The 21,886-nt window shown below is 36.5% G+C and overlaps 1 protein-coding gene and 1 long non-coding RNA gene across 4 annotated transcripts in view; one reads left to right on the forward strand and one right to left on the reverse strand.

Moving 5' to 3' along the window:
• The window catches only part of CTSC (cathepsin C), a 35,286-nt gene extending 14,346 nt beyond the window's left edge, over positions 1-20,940 (reverse strand). Inside the window, exons 1-4 of one of the 3 annotated variants that reach the window (XM_023532486.1) lie at positions 20,652-20,940; positions 18,837-18,982; positions 14,279-14,363; positions 10,218-10,459 (exon numbers count right to left, since the gene is read on the reverse strand). In XM_023532486.1, coding sequence (XP_023388254.1) covers positions 10,404-10,459; positions 14,279-14,363; positions 18,837-18,982; positions 20,652-20,823 — 459 coding nt within the window. In that variant the 5' untranslated portion in view covers positions 20,824-20,940 and the 3' untranslated portion in view covers positions 10,218-10,403. Of the gene's footprint in view, positions 1-2,018; positions 2,177-10,217; positions 12,639-14,278; positions 14,364-18,836; positions 18,983-20,651 lie in introns of those variants that run through there. The other 2 variants (XM_011363277.2, XM_011363276.2) reach the window with 2 other exon arrangements.
• A 152-nt stretch (positions 20,941-21,092) lies between these two features.
• LOC111741965 lies at positions 21,093-21,553 on the forward strand. Its single transcript, XR_002781128.1, has 2 exons — positions 21,093-21,178; positions 21,385-21,553. It is a non-coding gene; the product is annotated as an uncharacterized LOC111741965 (long non-coding RNA).
• The last annotated feature ends 333 nt before the right edge of the window (positions 21,554-21,886 follow it).

Raw genomic sequence — 21,886 nt, forward strand, 5'->3', positions numbered from 1 at the left:
AAAAATCAGGGGCATTGATTATTCATTTAATTCAAACATGTATCATACCTATGTGCCAGGTGCTAGAAATTACAGAATTTACCATATTATTTCTACTAAGAAAAGATTTTGTGGCTTAAGTGTGATTCACTATCCAAGACTTCCATTAACATTCAATTATGCAAAGCAAGATATATCTGACCTGAGTAACATCTTAGGCATACTCTGAAATTTTTTCTTTTAATTTATATGCTCATGGAAAGAGCACTTTAATACAATCAAAAAAACTGGAAGCACTGAAAAGAATAAAAAAGTGCAACCATGCTGATGTTTTAATGTTTTTATCAAAGTCCTTCCCTACTTGTTGCAAAGTGTGAAACCAGAGAGGTGCCTTCACTAAATAGATTATAAAACTGCCTGTGTCATATTTCTCACACAAACACAACAAAAACAAGTGACAGTTACTTGTTTCTTTAAGCCCGAAAGTAAATTTAAATTGTAAATGTATGTCTTGAAATATTTTCTACTGGTGAGGCTCACTATTTCATGGACTTTAAGCATTTGAGAAGCAGTAACCAGCCCTACTTCTCTGGCTGTATTGTAACATCTAGCAAAACATCATAGGCTATGTGCATTACCATAGTGACAATGTAAGTCTCAAATACTAATATTTTTACTGTTTAAGATCCAAGGAGATTAAAAATAATGTACCTTGCTATGGTTTAAAAGATCACTAAGAGCTGAAAGAGATCTTGAGGGTAATTTTGTCCCAAATGCTCCTTTTATGGGTTCTGAGCACTCCAGTTAGCAGCTTCTTCACTAAAGGAGGCAATGTTTGCAATCTCAAAAAAGTACAAAGCACATCCCAAATGGTAGGGTCAAAAGTGAACGGCTTATTAGGAAATGTGTTGCTCAAGGATCAAGCCGAGCAAAGCAATTTAAAAGCTAAATTCAAAATGGGGGAGGGGAGGGTGAATTAGTCTAGATTTACGTCAGCATTTTCCAAGAAAAGTTCCTCCTCTTTGAACTCATGTCCCCCACCTCTCTGCTGCAGTCATTCTCCTACAGTGTGACCTGGCTTTAGATGAATTGTTCAAGTACGCTTTCAGTGGATACCACAACTAAATATAACAGAAAAAGTTACTACCGATAATATTTGTTTTTCTTTTCCTTCCCAAATTAATAAAAGTCTGAAATCTCGTTTGTGTGGTTTGGTTACCTAAAGTGCACCTAACTTAACAAAAACATCAACTTCATGTTACAGGCTGACTTGTGATCTCTCAAAGTTCATATGTTGAAGTCCTAACTTCCAGTACCTCAGCATGGGACAGTATTTGGAGATACAGCCCTTAAAAAAAAATTAAAGTAAAAAAAAGGTCATAGGGCCCTAATCCAATATGACTAGTGTTTTCATAAGAAGAGGAGATGAGGACAGAGACAGAGGAATAACCACATGAGGACACAGAGAGAGGGCGGCCATTTGCAAGCCAATGAGAGTGGTCTCAGAAGAAACCAAACCTGCTGACACCTTGATCTTAAGGCTTCTAGCTTGCAGAACTGTGAGAAAACAAGTTTCTGTTGTTTAAGCCATTCAGTCTGTGGTACTCTGTATGCATGGTAGCCTTAGTAAAGGATATATACTACATAAATACTAAGAATTTTAATGTTATTTATTGCCTTGTTTAAAATTTATGTTCGATTAGTATCGCCTACACTTGTTACAACATAAACATATGTATCTACAGGTATTATGCAATATAGTTTACATGGCAATAATAAAATTATTTTTCTTTATTAGTCATTGCAGCTCTATAGTTCTTAACGTAAATTTCCAAAGCACTTTTTAGAGCGCTTTGAAAAAAATGCTGCTTCTCTCAATTACATCAGTCAACATATTTTTCCAGTAAAGTTTTATATAACATGGCTTTATGTTTCCAAGTCAAATAAATTTTATGTAATCAAAAATTTCCAAGAATTAACATCCACATACACATACTATAAAACAAAACTAAACACATCTTTCATTTGTGACAACTCACTTGTCCTGGAGACCCTGAAGGTGTGCTGTGTTCACATTCTCAGAGGTAGTGTCCTTTCTTCCAGTGAAACAAGCCCAGTTCCGGCCCAGCACATCATGCACCCACCCAACCATCGTCTCATTGCAGTAACTGGTCACCTTGCCGCCCTCTTCTTTATACTGCAATCAAATAAGGGAAGAAAAGGCCAGATGAATCTGTTGTCAACTCTCAGGTCCATTTCTCGGGCCGCATTCACAGTAAAGACACCACTTTTTCATTATACCTTAGGGATCTGCCTCTATCAATCAAAGCGAAAACTTCACTGAGAGGTTACATTCTGAGAAAATATCCCAGAAAAGGAGGAGAAATAAATGTTTGTATAATTAGTGTTGTTAGTCACCAAACAAAATTTATAACAAAGGATTTCTGACCATGAAAAGAAGAGAAAGAAACTAACATTTTTATAACATCTGCTACATACCAGGCATTTTATACAAGTTATCTCATTTAATCCTCACAATAAGCCTGTGAGGAGGCAGGCACACCAATAACCCTATTTTGCCAGTGAGAAAGTGGAAGCTCAGCTCAGAGAGGATATGTATCTCCTACCTAAGGTAACGGAGCTGCTAAGTGACAGAAACAAATTTCTGCTCAGGGAAGATTCACTCTAGTAAAACACAAGAATAAGCGATGAAAATTTCCCATATGACTAAACAGAATCCTCTCTTCTGTCAATATTCTATCTATTAGGTTATTGTGATCATAAGGGAGCTAAAATAATCTGATTATTAAATATGCTCTCTACTTTACTTCACTAATATGGCCATTTGTCTTATTTCAACGTTAACCATTAAGTGACACATCCAGGATTTGAACTCAGAGACTTTGACTCTAGAGCCTAAAAATATCATGCTATAATATCTCTTGGAGGAGGGACACATAATCTAGAATGAGAACATAGAATATAAGAGGAATTAAGAAAAATGCATGCTAAATTTCTATGAGGAGTTGACGTGGGTACAATTTCAGGCACTGACTGAATTTAATGGAACAAAAGCACAAAAGCAGTCAAATCGGCACCACAGTCAGTTGTGTTTCAATACTTTTCTTGACAAAAGTATGCAGTAGGTTGGTTTTGGCCTACAAGCTATGGTTTGAGGGCTCCTTATCTAATTTAAGGAATACTACTTTACCCTCTGCAAGGGTTGGCATACCTCTTTTTTAAGGGCCAAGATAGGAAACATTTTAAGGCTTGCAAGCTGTAAGGCTTCTGTCACAACCACTTGACTCAGCCATGTGATATAAAAGGTGCAGAGGAAATGAATGAATGAATGAACTAGACAGTGTTCCAATAAAGCCGTATTTACAAAAACAAGCTGAGAGTTTGCAAATCTCAAGTTTAGAGGTATTGAAAGGGCTAACGCACAATTAAAGATAAAATTACCTCATCACATCTAACTATCTCTGAATTCAAATCATTTTTAGTGATAGAGTTAGAAATGAATGCATGGTCTTATAATCCAAAAGAGGTGGATTTAAATCCTGGATTCTTCACCCATTGAGCTATATATAGCACAAGATAAGGTACAATGGTCTACTTATAGGTACGTTTTGCTTCTATCCTGGTGGTTCAAGATAGCGTGAAGCCCATCTATCTCTGCCTCTGGCTAAGGATACCATCCCTAGCAGGAACTCAGCTCGCCACTCCTCCTGTCCCTGCTAAAGGTCCAACTCAGGACGGGGAACACTGAAATAATGATATAATCAAGCTACAATGTTACAGGGTGTGTTGTAAGCAAAGGTTAATAACATTTATGTTAATTATGCTGAAACTGCAACTACAGGAAACTACAGGAAACTGCAATTTTCATAGATTTTATAGATCAAAAGCAGTCTAATATTGGTAACCTCATATGATGCAACCTACACCCCTCGGAGTTCTAATCAGGATTTCTCTTTGGCACAGGCTCTAGATCATGTTCCCTTCTCTCCTGTCACTTGCCAGTCAGACAGGCCAGGTGTGGCTAAGCCAATGCTCCCCCTATCACTGCTGTTTTGGAAAGCAGTCTGACAGGCTTTAAGAGTTCTTGAGATTTTACTTATAGAAATCATCAAATACACATAAATAAATTAAAAAAAAAGCTAAACAGGAAACACTCATTGCAGTATAACAGAAAAGTTAAAAACAAACACGAGAACAAAAGAATGGCCCAAATGTTCAGGTATAAAAATGGTTAAGTAAATTCATAATTCAAAGGACTATTATATAACCTTTTAAATGATAAATATGAGTTCTATAGGAGAGAGGTGAGCACATTAAAGCTGGGGGGAGCTGCCTGCTTTTAGAAATAACAGTGTTATTGGAACACTGCCAGACCACTTGTTTATATATGGTCCGTGGCTGCTTTCGTGCTACATCAGCAGAATTGAGCAGCTGCCACAGAAACCACTAAGGTCCACATAGCAGCATTATTCACAGTGGACAGGACACGGAAGCAAACAAAGTGTCCTACAATAGATGACTGGATTAAGCAGCTGTGGTACAAAGTCTAAAACATTTATTATCAGGGCCTCTAAGAAAAAGTTTGCCAACCCCTTTATAGATAACTAAAAAGAGAATACTTGTGGTATATCGAGAGGAAAAAAAATACAAGATAGTATTTAAGTTGAATGCAAATATGTAAATTTTTTATAAAATATGGTTTTAAAAAAATGGAAATGAAAGATGAAATGGGTCTCTGGGTGGGATTTTCTTGGTTATTTATCAAATGGAGATTATTATATAAATTTTTTTAAACTAATTACTTTTAAAAATACTCTTATTTCCTAAGAATGAGACTCATAGCCTGTAAAGTCCTAGAAGAGAACATCTGTGAGGGATGGTCCAGGTGTTACTAGAGGTCACTAACTTTGATCTGTCTGGTATCATTACTCTTCCTGAAAAAAGTCATTATTTACATAACCTACTTTGTATTTTGCTAAGCTCTTTCATTTATTTATCAAATATTTATTGGTCACATAGTATTTCTCAGGCATTGTGCACAGTGCTAGGTATGCACGTACATATATATTGATGTGGCCCCAGCTCTTAAGAAGTTCAGAATTCAATAAAGCAAATAAAGATGTAAATAATTCATTATGACATCACGTTTCAGAAAGCTAACCATGCTTGGAGAAGCCTGGGAAATTTCCCCATTTAAGCAGAAATTCAGATCACAAATAAAATGACTTTAAAAAATGTACCAAAAGAGTTAGGGGCACTCAAAGTAGAAGGCACAGGCCCCACAGCTCTCATCAGTGTGGTTTTGTTTATTGGCACAAATAAGTCATAGTGATAAGCACAATGGTTAACACCAAATAAACTTCCCCTAAAAGGGGAAGGCAGGCTTATTATTTTGAGAGGAGGGGGAAAAATAATCAGAGTATGCATGATTTTGCTGCAGTCCCTTATCATTCACACTTGTTCGAGGGCTCTCTTCACCAGTATGACAGAACTACTGAGCCTTAATATTTACCTAGCACTCCATACTTTATATAAACATTTTACAGATTACCTCCATAAATCTTGGAGGTCGAGAACATAGATGATATAGTCTTAGGGTACCAAAAAGTAGCTAAAGGAGGAGGTCTAACTAGAATTCACAATCAAGGACTCCTAGAACCAAGCATTCTTCCCAGTACCGTGCACTACTTCTCCATACATTCTGCCTTCTCCTAATGAGCCAGAGAAGTAAGCATATAGGTTAACTGCCCAAAATACTGAGAAGAGATACCAAGAATTCATGCAGCAAAGACTTAAAACCCATTTTGCAAAGGGTCTCCATCTCTATCATTTGAGTCTCACAATGGGATAATAGGCATTATTCTTCTCATTAAAAAAAAAGAAAAGTGGCTTTGCAAAGTTAAATGTGGAAGAAAGCATTCAAATATGGGTTCATTGTTTTATCCATTCTGTCCTTTAAAATGTTGGACAAGATTAACTGACTCTCAAAAGTGAGGTCCAAATAGTTGCCCAAGGCCGTTAAGAGCCACCATTTTGCCAAGAGTTTATGACGCAGAGCAGAGGACATGTCTTCAGGCTTGACTGCTTATAGCAATCCAGCTTTGCCACTTCCTGGCTGTGTGATTCTGAACAAGTTAGCAAGTTACGTATCCTCTCTGTACTTTCGGTTTCCTCATCTGTAAAATCAGGATGATGATAATAGACTCCACCGCATAGGCTGTTTTATATATACTAACCCATTTAATTTTCACAGCAATCTATGATGTTGTTCTTTCTACACACACAAAAATAAGCACTGTGAGAACAGGATTTCTGTTTATTCAGCAACTAGAAAACTATCCGGCACTAGGAAGCAGTTATTGAATGAGTGAATAAATAAATGAATAATAGAAAATAATAACAAATAGCAAGTCCTATTTCAACAATAACACAGAAATTCAGAAGATATACAAAGTTTAAAATAGAAGTGTGGTGCTGCCATGATATCAGAAATCGAACTCTGACGCATAGCATTACTTCAGAAATATCAATCTTCCTCTCTGAACCCAGTTTCCCTATCAGTAAACTTAGGTTGATCTAGAAGTTCCAAAATATCTCTTCAAGCTTCCTAACTTTACAGTCCTTTCATCTGTGGATTTCCTATTTAATATTCATAAAGCCAGGTAAATAATTCTTAATTTGGACACATTTTATTTTTATACTAGGAGTATTTATATATCTAAGTAATCCTAAATAATCCTTAAAAAACTACAACTGTTTCGTTGTTTTAACTCAAACAAATGTACTACAAGTGTACCATTTCTGAAACATTAAATTGATAGAATTATTTTCCATTAAAAATTTTTATTTTACATTATTCTGTACTTTACCCAATCTAAAGAAATTTGGTCGTAGTCAGAACTTGAAATTACCTTATAAAAGGTAGGACAGGACTGTAACACCACTGTGCAAGACAGCTTCAGTTTTGGAAAAAAGAGGCATTTTACCACTTCAGAAGCAAAGTGCTCAGTATCTTAACTTGAGAAGACCACACACTGTGCCCCCATTATCTTCTTATCTGAATGTTCTCGGGGTATCTGTCATTTTTCCTGCTATTACAAAATACTCCTTATGTGATTTTTGACATTATTACCAATTAAGAAGTTGAAGTCTTGGCTACACTATCCAAGCTGAAATGGAGCCAATTTTTTTTTTTTTTTTTCCGTAAGGGCTTTATTTCTTTTATATAAACATTAGTCTCTGAATACTGCCTTGCACAGATGGGATAATTTAAATTTCTATTCATTTATGCCAATTTCTATTGCAGCAAATAGATAAATTCATAAAATCTGAAGAAACTCCAAGCCCAAGCACTTAAGTTTAAAGTGCTTGGGCTTGGAGTTTCTTTAAGTTTAAAACTACTAGAATTCAATAACCATCCTATTGCTTCTTTGAAATTACCATTCTTTGAATTACAAAGCACTCACAATCCCTACCCCTTCTTTAATTTCCTACTCATTTTATCAACTATCCAATTAGATCTACTTAGTAATATTCACCAACTGAAAAAGAACAGGTTGGGATATTTTTAGAACTTTAGTTATTTACCCCGATCTCTGTCTTAACTGCATAGAGGGGAGAAAAATCATTTACACCTTGTTCAACTGTTTTCCTGATAAATAATATACCTAGCAAATATTTGGATATTTAATTTATGAAAGACACTGGCTGTGAGACAAATGAAGTCTAGTAAAAAGGACTTCGCCCTTTATATTCTTGTTTTGCTACTTATTCACATATCTTTGAACAAGTCACAATTAGGGTATCTCAATTTTTTCATCAGATAATGGGAATGATGCCTACTTCACTTGATTCCTATAAAGGATAAAGATGACAGTGAAGTTTAAACAGTTAAAAAATTTATAAAATACTAAACAAGTAACAATATAAACATTATCATTTGTTACCATGGGGGATATGAAACTGTTTAAGACTTTAGCCAAGACATCAAATAACTCATACTCTAGCTCAAACTGCCAACTGAGCAGTTGATTCGGGTCCTATCCTGTCAAACAGTGATTTTAAATGAGATCCAAAATGAGCTGAAAAGATGATTCATTGAAATAGAAAACATTATAATTTCAATTTTTATTTCTAATACAGGAAGAAAACTGAAATCCAACTTCTATTATTATTTTATATGCAAAGCAACACTGATAGCCCTACTCAGTTCTAATATTAAATGTTCGCCTGTCACGCACATTGTGCTACCTATGAGATGGTTAGGACACAGCATATTCCCTTTTATATGTGCCTGCTTAAATTTACTTGTGTATTTACTGATTTAAGCTAACTCTCACAAAATAAACAAGTAGCTTAAAATAATACCTGCAAAGAAACCAGGATTTGCCGATACTGTCGATGTAAATAGAAGCAAACATAAGAAAATGACAAAGCTTACATTTACCCCATTCATTCTATGAGTTCTGTCAGTCACGTTAAAAGGTGAGATGGTTTTGGAAAGAGATGCTTTGAAATGGTTCCATCACTGTAGTATTCGTTTTTAATCTTATTTATCAACAAAACAAATGTTTCAGTTCAAATTTGTCTGTTAGCGTTGCCACTGTCACCAACACCAAACAGCAGTTCTTCTAAACTCTACTAAACCTGTGACTTCCATACTTTTAACAAAATGGGTCAAAACTACTGACATTCTTTATTTTAAAGGATTTTAATTAGAAAATTCTATTTCCAAATTTTGAAAATTTGCATTAATGAAGATTATCCATAACAGAGACTCTCGCACTGCTTTTGGCAATTATAATGAAGCACACTTGTATATTGTTTTCAAAGGATATTATCATGATAGCAAACATATTAGGAGTGCATGTATATAATTTTTAAATGTATCTATACATACTATGGAATACATAATAAAACATTTGGACATCTAGGTCTATTCCAAAAAGATCATTTCACCATTTCAGAAAAGAATATCTCTCACGATAAAATGATTTAATGATAAACCACATCTGTAGAGATATTACATTCCAGAAATACTGAAGAACAAAGAATGTTTATTCAATATTTTGCCCTTGGTTCACTGTATATATACATTTAAGTGCTAATTAACCATTTCCATTTGCTGTCAGGTCTGGAGTATGAATAAAGCTATTATATGGCAATACAAGAGAACAAGGCACATTTTACTAAATTACTTTTTTAATTTACTAAATTTTACTAAATTCTGCCAAACCTACCTAGGAGTACCTCATCTTTCTTCAGGAAGAAACAAACATCCCTATGTCAGTTTCAAGATTTGCTCTACTTTTCTGCCTACTAACTAGACTTAGCCATTTACTTGAAAAGTTGAATTTTAATAAATTGCAAAACTGCCAGGAAACTGTCACAGTGGTTGCAACCAAATAACTTCTAGCACTTTACCGAAGGAATTGGTAGCTAGATTTACATGTAAAAATGGAGAATCATAAATTTATTTCCAGTGTTGAAAAAAGCATTGTTAGAACCAAAATATATTCCTGATCTGGTTAAGAAAACGGCAATTTACCACTGAGCAAAGTAGCCAAAGTCCCTTGGCTCATTCATTACTTACTCGTTCATAATTTTTTTTAATTTAATTTTTTAATTATAGTTGACATACAATATATATTAGCTTCAGGTGCACAACTTAGTGATTAGACACTTATATAACTTTTGAAGTGATCGCTTCAAAAAGTTTAGTATCCATCTGACATCATATATAGTTATTACAATATTATTGACTATATTCCCTATATTGGACTTTACATCCCTCACTCATATACTCTTGAAACTGTATGGTTGGAAGAATTCTTAAGAGTTCACCTAATCTATCCTTTAGCTGGTGCTTCTCGCCGTACTTCATAGGGATGAGGCGTAATCAACAGCACTACAGGCTAGCTGACTCTCCAAGCTTCGGGGAGCCACTGCAGTCATGAGTGGCTCCCTCTATTTCCCCTGTCAGCTAATTTAGTTTTTAATAATTCTGAAAATTTGCTCTTTTTAACTTTGAGCTCTATCTTGACTTCTATAGTCTCATATAAAACCTAAAACATAAATAAACAGAATAAAATTTATAAGGTTCATCTGTTTTCTAAGATGTCATTCTACAAATATGGCCTGGGAATCTACTGTAGGCTCTCAAAGGTAACAGTACTTTTAGAAACGTGTCAATAAAACAACAGGACAACACAATAATATATTATTCAATTGTCTTTTACAAATATTTATTGAAGCCTTATTATTTATCACATATTATGCTACACATAGGGAATAAAGTAGTTAGTACTACAGAGTTGATCCTTACCCTCATGGGGTTTGAAGACCAGAGGAGAAGACAAACTGGCAATTACAACAGAGAATGCTAAGCAGTATTCAGTATTATACTATGATGTCTTCCAACACACATATCTGCAATTCTGTACCCACCAAGTCTTCTCTTCTTCCGTAATCAAAACATTTAGATGCAAAGTTACACAGAGAAACAAAAAATAAAAATCACTTTAGTAGAAGTAATTTTAAATTTTATAATACATTTTTATACTTATTGGTTGCTTTGTCTGTATTTATATCCTGAAAAATCAGTATGAAAATATACAATCCTCTTAGAACTCTGGAGGCAGGTAACCTGATATTTTTCAGAGCAGAGAAGCAGAAATATAAACATAGCACCATTCCTGATTTGTGTTTCTAGAACCCTATAGAATAAATTATTTATAAGCTGATTATTACTTGCGAAAAGTCTTTGAAAAGACAAGAGAAGTCTGGTTAATTTTCCAAGCACCTATAAAGTTCTGTGTGCTTTAGGTTCTGAAACTACACAGGGAAATAAATAGATTTTTCATTTTGGAAGAAGACAAAGACATGCTATCAAATCATTCCATTACAGCAAAGTTGGTACTACCAGAGCAGAGGTACCTGAAAAGCATAATGGGAACAAAAATTATGGCACTTCTCCAACTAAAGGATTTGGAGAGTGTTTCACAGAGGTGGCATTGAGAACCCGAGTGATGAAGTTATCAGGTCCTGAGGTAGGAGGGAAGAAACTATCCAGATAGTAGTCAGCTGCATTGTTCCTTCATCTTTATAATATATAACCTTCCCAGGCCAGTATCCCTCAAATGGTATAAAAGGTTATCTGAACCAACAAAGTAAAGATGTCAACCTGCTATCTAGAAAAAAGATTCCTCCATTCAAGCAGAGATGCAGAAGGGAAGTCCTTCCAGACAATACGAATCAGGTGTAGCCCCACATTTTCAGTTTACCAAGGCTGATATTAATCAGCTCTAAACAATTGAGGAGGAAACTAGTCATTGTTTAGCAGGAAAGAGCTAAATTATATCAGCAATCAGTGTGAACAATAGTACTATTAAGAGGAATTAATTTGGCAAAGGTACTTAAATTATACTTAATTTGAAGTTTACAAAGTTTCCCTTCCAAATTTTGAGGATTACAAAGGGAAGAAGGTAATTTTTTGTTTTGAATGACAGGACCCTGGCTTAGAAAAGAAAATGAGTAGCCTCATTGGTAAGGGAACCTAAGCTTCAAGCAAATTCTTCTAAAATTTCAACAGGAGCCAATGCAGTGCATTTTCTATTCTATTAAACTAACATTTGTGATGTTTGTAGACTAGGATTCAGCAGAAAATCCTCCCGAATGTGACTCCAAGTACCTGAACTGCTTCATGAATTGGCTTTTCTTTCACTCTTTAGCCCCAAGGAAGTCCTTAGGCTTGAAAGACTGGCCCTTATCATTTCACAGTTAAGCCGTGTGAGCACAAGCACTATACGAGACTAATTATCCTTTTCTATAAAATGAAGCTGGTAATATTTACTTTATAGAGTTTTGGTAAGATAAAGTACCTCAAGTTTTTAACACAAGGCTGGCACCTACTCAAAAACAAAATAAATAATGTATTAATCATATCACATTTCTGGCCAGTGGTACTGCAGGCTTATGATCTGCAAAAAGATAGCCTTCAGCAGAGTTTGGCTTATCACAGAAAACCTCTTTACCCTAAACATGTCCTCCATAAGACCATCTTCCCAACATATCTGTGCATCTCAAGGTATCCTGAAGCCTTATTTTCTCCTTAGAATAAGTGCTGGGGTGCCTCAAGGTAATGAGAGAAAGAGAAGGCATTCAGGAAGAAACTTTTACTAGAATAAAATTTGCACTGCAAGCAAAACTAAACACAAAATACCAATCCTAGCCAGTTTGGAAAAATCACTTTAATAGAAGGGTATTTAAAAGAGAAAAAAAAAAGAAAAACTTGTGTTGCATATTGTTCCTTGCATTCAAAGGCTGAATGGTGAAGCGTCTAAAACTTCCAGATTTTTAATTTCTCCTCGTAGTCTCTGGTTGTTCACATTCCAAAATGGTGGGGGCTGCTTTCCACAGAAAAGCTCAGGAGGGCAGCTGCCTTGGAGGTAGGTCACCAGAATTCCTCTGCATTTTGCATGCACATAAAGACTCCAGAAAGGACTGTCGCTGCTACAGGCCTCTGCTAGCTGTTAGAGGTAGGTAGGTCCAGTGCTGCATGCTGCTCTGCCTCTTAGCCCCAAAGCCTGTTTTGGGCTGTAGTTTTAAAAGAGCCCTTCAACAGATGCTCTATTTAATAACTACAAGACAATAAAAACTAAAGTTATAAAGTAACAAGGATCATACTGTCTCTTAAAAATGTTTAATCATATTAGATTCTTTTAAATTAAAAAAAAAATCAGTACTAGTATTTGAGATGCCGATATTTTTTTTTTTAATGCTATTTAAGACATTCACAAAAAGCCACAATTCTCAAAAGCTGAATGCTTAAGCAACATGTATTGCGCATGCAGCCAACAGGCTCAAGAAGCACATGCAGATAGATTTGAAATTAACTGCCATTGTATAAACCTAACATAATTTTGAAATGTACTTAAGAAACAGGCTAACCTAGCAACTAGATCCATTAAGATGTATACCTTACACATTCTAAATGTAGGCTTGGTGCTCTTGGATCCTGTTTCTAGGTATGAGGCTATTTATCTGATCTAAGGGCAAATGCTAGGGATTTTCTTTTTTACTGGTTTCCATAATTAGGAGGAAGAGAGTTTTAAGCCAGAATTGCATAAACTGCATTTTGAGAATACCTTATTTTTTGTAAGGTAAAAATGGTAGATTTATTTTGGGAAAGTCTTCTCTTATACTTTCCTCCTAAGCTATCGCCATAAATAAAGGTGCTGAGAAGTTCTGAAATAAAGGAATTGATTTAACACATCTACAGTTACACAACTATCGGAAAATAATTCGGAAGAAACAGCTTATTAGTTTCAGTTCTAATTTTTACTTTGACCTGTTACTAGTAGCTGCCTGAAACGATCTCTAAAGCTTAACAAGATGAAATGGTACACCTGATGAACAATCCTACCTGGCAAAGGTGTGAACCACTGTTGGTCCATTAAACAGTTTGGCAAATGCCGATACAGGATAAGGCTACATAGCCAGTTCCATTTCTCATATCTCACTTCTAGTACGTAACAATTAAGTAAAGGAGGATAGGAAAGGTGGAAGATGCTGTGTTAAAATGCAAGGAAGGTTAAGTCCCTATCAACGTTATTCTCTAAGAACCCTTTATTTCTATCAAAATTCTGGATATCTAAATTTATGGATCCAGTGAGAGTAATGATTTAAACATCTATTCTGAAAGAATGAGGAAATGCAAAGGGAAAAATATCCTCTTCTTCTAGTCAATATTTTATGTGCTGAGAAGAAGCCATTTTAAAAAAAAAGATGGGTAATATCTCATAGGGGTAAGTGACAAGTATGTCAATTTCTCTGGAAGAGGCACCTTCTCTGCTAGAAAACACACTTAAAATGCCATGGCCTCATGTGATTTCCTAATGAGTCTGTTTTTTGGGGGCGGGCAGCATAGCTACTTCAAGGGTGTGAACTGAACTTGAGGCAACCTTTTCTTAACTGGGTCTTTATACCTTTCTGGGTTGATGTCTACTTGTGTTGTGAGCATCATACTTGGGAGAGCTAATTTGATGTTTGCAAACAGAATAACATGCTAAAGTGAAAAAGCACTCACACCAAATAGTGTAGGTATGTAAGAGATAGCAAATAAGCAGGCTCAAGCAAAAAATCTACAAGAAAACCATAATCTCTCCAGTCTTCTTCTCCATCTCACTGATGAATAAATAAACATTAATTTACATAAGCCACCAGGAGGAGGGAAGCTTGCTTTAAATAAGAAAGTTAAAAATATTTCAATGGAGCTCACCCAGGTTGTTCCTCTGATGTGGCAAAGCATATATTCTCACAGTTCCCAGTTGCATGAACAACTGACTGATAAAATCAGTGACATCCTATGAAAAGTTTACAATGGTAAACTAAGTCATTATGCTGAGATTAAACATCATCATGAAAGAAAACAAAACACATAGTTAAGCATGCATTAAGTGCTAAACTTATTATTCTGTCCCTCAATTGAAACACTCTTAGAAGTAAACCCCTAGGTGTTTAAAGAAAAATCCTAACCTTGGTATATTTCATCTACATTAAAACAAGCAAATCTATCCCAATAAGAAGTATTCTAAAAGCTGAATTCTTACATCTTAAAAATGAACCCAGAAGGCACAGCAGAAAAATGGTACAAGATTCCCAAATCCTTTACTGTAGAAACACATGATTAGCATTTCTGGCTCTGACAAGCTTGAAACTTATAAGTCACTGGCACAAAAATGGGCAAATAAATCCTCTGGTATGGATTTCCCAACCATTTCCCAAACATTCCAAGACTCCCGAATTTTCCTGTTTTGAATAACAACCTGCTTTAGAAACACTACCGTAGTATTTTTTAGCTTACAGTTCTTTTAAGACTGGTGGACCTCAAACAAAAACTCAATTAGAAATCAGTGAAGTTTGCTTGACTATCACCAAATAAATTTTTCAGCCACAATGAGTCTATATCCCTTCTATACATCTTCAGCTCTTGAATAGCTTAATTTTCAAAAAAATCTAAGTTCCTTCTCTACTGCTTCCTTTTACAGCCTTGGAGAAAGTGAAATGAGAAACAGTAAAAGGTTAGAAAGTCTATTCAACCTGAGGTATTCTTTGGAGGTTAGTTTGTTTCATATGACTTCCTTCCTCTGGGCAATTTGGTAGAGAGGGTGGCGTACAGAGGAGCTTTATACATACTCATCATAAATGAACAAATATATAAAAGCATAAAGAAGAAAAAATTACCACTTATCCACCCTGTGCATAAAGTCAGCCATAATTAAATGTCCTTTATATTGTTTTGTCTTGTTACATTGTGTTATTTCCAAGAAGTTGGCTGTTTTTAATATGCAGGTACTTTTCAAGTTACAAACTTATTGGAATGTGCCAGCTATAACCAAATAGTCCGTGCTATTAAAATATGATAGTCTTCGAAACCGGCCTGCAGACAGTATTGCATTTTATTTTCGGCAGCATATTGTTTTAAAGGAAAATTGAAAATGAAGGCCTCTAACAAAGTTTCTGTTGTGACATGGGTCTAATTACTCATTGTTTTACTTAAAATTGTTTCAAAAGTTTAGGGACCTGCCTGGGTAAGTCCTAAATGCATTTGAATTTGTAAACCCAAAAGTGTTCAGATAACTGAATGTCTGCAGGAAGTCGAGAAGAAAAAAGTATCTTTTAAGAATATTTGCCTACTATTTCCAAGTGAGGCCTGAATAAGAACTTAATGAAGGAAGTTTCTAGCAATAGGAGTGGTATCACAATTACTCCAAAGTTGGAATGCAGGGTAAAGAATGTGGAAGCTGTCTACTCTGTCTAGCTGCAGGATGATCTGGGGGAACAGAAGGTGGAGCAGGAGCCTAACAGAATACCTGCGTGTATCACCTGCTCAGCAAACTCTAGCAGAAACAGCAATAAGAAACAATCTGATGAAAGCATATCTGAAGAGGTCAAAAGAAAAACAAATGGTAAGGTCTGTATTAATCAATGGAGAGATCTGAAAATCCAATTGATCTGTAGAATAACAGTGTAGAGACTACTGTAGCAAGTTGACATAGCAAAAATTTGCCAGATATTTCCATAATGGTGGTAGGCTCAATGGACTATGCTGTTAATTTATATAAGACACTTAAACTTGAATAACAAATATTGATTAGGTATTGATAATTCTTCATTTAAAAAAATAAATTATTTTCACTTAAGATACTTTCTAAGTCTGCAGGAATGTCTCATGTGCTTTACTCGTTAAATAGGTTTGTATTTTTCTCGAGTTACACACCCAGCATGCTTTCCACAATACCACTGCAGGAAATACTCTGATGCTGTGGTAAAATCCAGCAAGCTTTCAGTGTTAACGAGCATCACCAAACGCTTTTAATTTTCCTATTTTCTAAAGTCAACTCTATTACTTTTCTTAAACTTTGAAAAACTGTTCTCTGTATCTTTCAGTTAGATTTGCTAAAAGGATAAGGATTGTATCACTCTACAAAATATGTTTATCTGGAACTAGTTGATTATGTTAAGAGAAATCTTAAAACAAAGTTTCTTATGTGTATTCTACTCTGCTTATCGAAATTATGAACTTTGCAGCAAGGTCTAACCACTGACCAGTCAGAGGGGTGGATTTTTCATCAGGAAAAGAAAAAATGGCCCAAATAATGGTTCTGTCAAATGTGCACTTAAAAAATATATACTGAAATCAGCATTAGAACACTGTTCCCATTTTTATTCCTAATGAGAGAATACCATCGAGAAGCAAATGATTAGGTAGGATCTGCCCTACAACATCAACTATAGTGACTCTTCCTACTTATGGTTGAGAACACTTACCTGACATTAAAAAGTGGTTTTCTATTGACCTGGTACTAATGTGCTGAGGATATGGAAAAATACCAAATTTGCTTATGTTGTAATTTAAAAAGAAATTCAAAGAAGTGTTCTGACTCCTCCTTCAGTTACCGTCCGTTCTCTCTGTCCCTACCAGCTCCAGACTCCTATATAAGCTCAGAGCAAACTGACTGAAAAATATTATTGGAGGAAAATTGCCCTTGTCAATTTCTGATTATGACTAGAGTAATTTAAATGCTGACTTTAGAAGTTTCCTCACCAGTATCTTCAATTTTAGAGAAAGAATGAAGTTTTCTAAGCCAAATGGGTAAACTATTTGCTCATCTATACATATACTACTCCTCATCTTGCACTTATGCAATTTATTCAACTTCCTATTTCTCAGCTGAATTCCACTGCATCCATTCATTTTCATTTTTTTTTTAAATGAATATGGACTAAGTGCCTATTGATGTATCAAGCAAGAAAGCAGGAGGGAGACGGGGAGGCAGAGGGGAGAGAAAAAGGAAGAAGGTGAAGGGGAAGCAGAGTAAGAAGCGGGGAGGATATATGTAATATCTATCTTGAATATCTCTTTGCTTGTACATTAATTCCACAGAATTCTCAACCTGAAGGCAAAAAATATTGAAGAGCTGTGACAGATGACCTTTAAGAGGTCTGTAAAGCTGTAAAGCCCTAGGCTCATCAATATGCAAACCAAGAATTAAAATGAGATTGAATTACATTTACCACATATGCACTACTATTTTAAAAATTCATATAGATACTGTTATAATTTTAAAAAATACAGAGTATCCAGGGGTGATATTAAAAATATATAATGACTGGTCAAACATGGGTTTCAACTAATAAAATGGACTCCTAGCCCTCAACAGCCAGCATGGATAGACAGTTTCTGCCAGATGAATAGCAGACAAGTCAATCCAGGTGAGGGGAGACAACTTTTTCTTCTCTGTCTCCGTTTTCTTTTCTTCCATACTAAAGAGGAGTCCTCATAATTAAAAAATTGAGGGAGCTATTATTCCAAGAAATCGCATTGGCTTACATGTAATATCATATCCTAGTAATTGAATCACAACTCGTGAGAGAAATTATAATTTAGAAGATAGTGCTTTGTTGGTGCTTTGTCTTTCATCATCTTTAACTGAGTCATTCTCCCACTTTCCCATGAATCCCTAGAATTGGCCAATTCTTACCAGATGTTCCAAAGGCTGTAAACTCTATCTCACGAAAAAGTCTGTCTTTATTTACTCTTGATTTGTAGTAAGAAGCAGCTAGTTTCAGGCTTACAGACTTAATTTATTTAAACCATTTAATACTCTGCCAACAGGAAAAATTCCAACTTCAGAAAGATATGTAGGGTAGACTTCAATCTGTGCTAAACAATTTTACCCTGGAGTGTGCCTGCAGTTGAAAGCAATGTGTTAGCATGTAAGAACGGACAACAGTTCTTCCCTAGTGAGGGAAGAAAACACACTGGTCTAGCTGGACTACCTATTTAATTAGTCCAAAGAGTAACTCCTATGCTCTCTATCTCTTTGTCTTACTTTAGTCAGTTATTCACATTAATACAGTTAGTATATCATATTACTTCAATGAGTCACTTAGGTCAACTTCTCAGAACCAAGAAGCAATGATAAGAAGGATAGCATAAAAGTATAATAAGTCCAAAAATATTTATAATGCCCACCTTTCCTACGGAATCAAAGCCAAGCGATTTAGGTAACATTTAGAAATAAAGTTATAATAAAAAAATAAATTAAGAATTTGGACATACTTACCACAATGTAAATTTAAACACAGATGGAATGTATGTATCCAAATATAAATCAATTTGTTTTAATCTACTGAATCATTTTAAATAAATTGGCGAAATTATACCATCTATTTCTCTTAGGAAAAGTGGTGTCGATGCTGATTGTCTTTTTAATCTTATTAATCTTATTATTAAATCATTGAAAACGAGTGCATTTTCCAAAGAAACTAACCTTAAAAAAGGCAAACCACTTGTAGTCATTCAACACAACCTCAAAGCCTTGATTGTAAATGATGGTGAAATGGCCAGAATTGCCAAAGTCATCATATGCTGTATCCAACTTCTTAAGGTGCACCACTACTTTTTTTTCAGGTGGTCCTAAAGAAAAGAAAATGCACAACAATGGAAAATTATTTCGACTTTAATAGAAAGAAAATTTCCTCTTCAATTTCCATTATTTTTAAGCTGCTTTCCTTTTATGTTACTTGATTTAGTGAAGATATCTGTGTCCATCTCATTGTCCCCCTCTGTACAGTCCCAGAGGGTTTCAGGCAAATCCTCTTTCTGAGGGCTCAAAAGTTAGAGATACACCAGCAGGTGGAAAGAGTCCAAAAAGTACAGGCCCTGCCTTCCCAGATTATCCAGTTAAGAAAAGGAAAAATGGGGAATGTTGAAAATGACAAGTAGAAATGGGGAGAAGACAAAATAGTAGTCAAAAAGCGGAAATATAAAAATATAAAAAAGATCGGCTATCAGATCAAAAGGACAGAGGACATGATCTCTTCAAAGAAGAAACAGTCTACCTTTCTCTATAATGGCTCTACAGTTCAGAACTTCAAAATCTGAATCCTTCTGAAGTATTCAGGTTTCTGTCCTATAAAACTAATTTGTGCTGATAGAAATTAAGCTTTTAACCTTCAGAAGATGGAGGTTCAGACCCGTGGGTGTCTTTAAATATTATATTAAGGTAAAAAGTACAGTTTATAGGCAGAGGCTGCCTGAAAAGTGTTCTGCTGTGTACATCTGGAGATTTTCACACTTTAGACCATTTTTCCATGTTGCAGATTAATGCTCTGAAATAAGAGATTGCATGTGACAGAAAGTGTAAATCCTGATCTCCCTTCTGCTTCAGACATCTAAGTTTAACTTTCAAAAGAGAAGATGGTTACGCAATGCCACACAGTTGTCTGGAGTTGGACAGTTGAATTGGTCTGTTTAAGTAACAAATGACCTGGCAATCTTTGTTTTGCTGACAAGGACATTGTAGCTGAGAGCTTCACTCATTCTGTGAAAGCCACAGGGTGGTAAGGGTTTGGGCAGAACAGAAGTGCCTCTTTTGACCAAGATTGTGTGTTTTCCCTTCTCCCATCGCTAAATTCTTTGTCCTTGGAATAGTCACGGTACCTGAGGGTATATGGAATCTCTCAGTGTGTTCATACATGGTATTTACTGAAAGCCTTCCATGAGCCAGGCATTCTACTTGGCTCTGGGCATTTCCAAATATAATTACTGGCTAAAGAGTTATTAAAAGAATAACAGAAAAAAACTTTCATATACCTCCCTGCAATTATGTCTAAATCAAAATCGCTACGCGTAAGGACTGTTTCCCACACCTAACAAAAGGAGAAAACTTTTCTTGCTATATCCTCAAGTCTTTGAACTTATTTTCACCAGCACAATTAATAGGAAAAAAAAAAAAAAAAGACCTGCAGATCGGATGGGGAGATCATAAGATTGCACAGTCTAAACTCTCTTCCGAACCAAACAAACTAAAAAACAGAAAACAAAAATTAAGGGGTGGGAGGAAAGTTTTTGAAAAAAGTCTTGAGGCCCCGGGAATAACCAAGAAAACTTGAAGTTAGAATTTTTCCGTATCTCAATATGGACTTGGCAGCCCTGAGTAGGAGAGGACATCCCAAGGGGCCCCTAGTCCAGCCAAGATGTCCTGGCCTCGTGCAGGGGAGCTGCGGAGAAAGGGGCTCAGAGACAGAAAGAAAGGAGTTCCGGGCTGGCACAGGAATCGAGACCTGGGACGCCTGCCGCTTACCCATCACCGTGCAGTTGATATCGTGCCGGGAACCTCCGGGGCCAACCTGGAAGAACCATGTGCCCAGCAGGTCAGGGTACGTGCAGTTGGCAGGTGTGTCACAGTGCGCAGTGCCGACAGTGTAGAAGAGCAGTAGGAGGGCTGCGAGCAGCGAGCCGGGCCAGGTACCCATGCTGGAGGGGCTTGAAGGAGAAGTGGGGGACCAGAAGCAGTAGGGAGCTTGGCGAGGAGTCAGGCACCCAGACCACGCGCGCCTTAAAATAACCCGAGTGCCGGAAACCAGAGGCCTGACAGGGGCGGGGTCTCGATCTGGCGGGGGTGGGGGGGGGGCGGAGGAAAGGGAGGGGAGGGGTGCAATAGTGGGGGGCTGGGCACCCCGGCACAGGTCTCGGGAGCGCACACCACCTCCCGCCTGGACCTTGAGTCCAAGGAGAGCCCATGGACACGTTCTATTGCCAAAGAACGATTAAAATGGGATTTAAGAGCCAGTTGGTCCGCATGCCACCCAGACTTCCTCCTTGAAAAAAGTAAGGGGAGCAGAGAGGCGCGGGGGAGGGAGAGGGAGAGAGAGAGAGAGGGGGAGGGAAGAAGAGAAAGAGGAAATGGGGGTGGGAGGACCAGAGTGAAGGGAGGTGGGGGAGGCCTGAGAGGGGAACAGAGGTGAGAAAAAGGTCCAGAGAGGCAGAGATTTAATAAGTGGAGTTTTCTTTTATTTGCTTTTTTTTTTTTTAAGGCTTTATCCTCGCCAACTCAAGTTTTTTCCTTCATACTAGCTGTTTGAGAACTGCTCTTCCTTACGTTTAGCAAAACTTTCACTACCTTTTTTTTTGGCTTGGTTTTGTTTGGTTTCCTGTTAATGTTGTTTGCCTATTGTTCACAAGAAAATTCAGTTATAGTGCAAACTTGCAGTTTTGTGTGCTAGTTTTTTTTCTCCAGCAACCTTTATATGATTTAGTACACACACACACACACACACACACACACACACACACACACGCGCACACCCCACCCCACTCCACTCCACCCCCAATCTCTCAGAGATTGTTACTCCACCCCTTCCCCTTTTATCATTGAAAAGCATGAAGCCTAAAGAGAGGAAGTAACTTGCCCTGGGTGAAGAAAGCTAGTGGAAGAAGGCTGGTCTTATGAGCAGGGTCCCAGTGTACCACTCTAATTGCCAATGATTATTAAGTAGCATTTGTGGGGGTTCAGAAAGAGCCACCCCAAGGTGTGCC

The sequence above is a fragment of the Pteropus vampyrus genome, unplaced genomic scaffold (assembly GCF_000151845.1).
Source record: "Pteropus vampyrus isolate Shadow unplaced genomic scaffold, Pvam_2.0 Scaffold84, whole genome shotgun sequence".
In the NCBI taxonomy this organism is placed as follows: domain Eukaryota; kingdom Metazoa; phylum Chordata; class Mammalia; order Chiroptera; family Pteropodidae; genus Pteropus; species Pteropus vampyrus.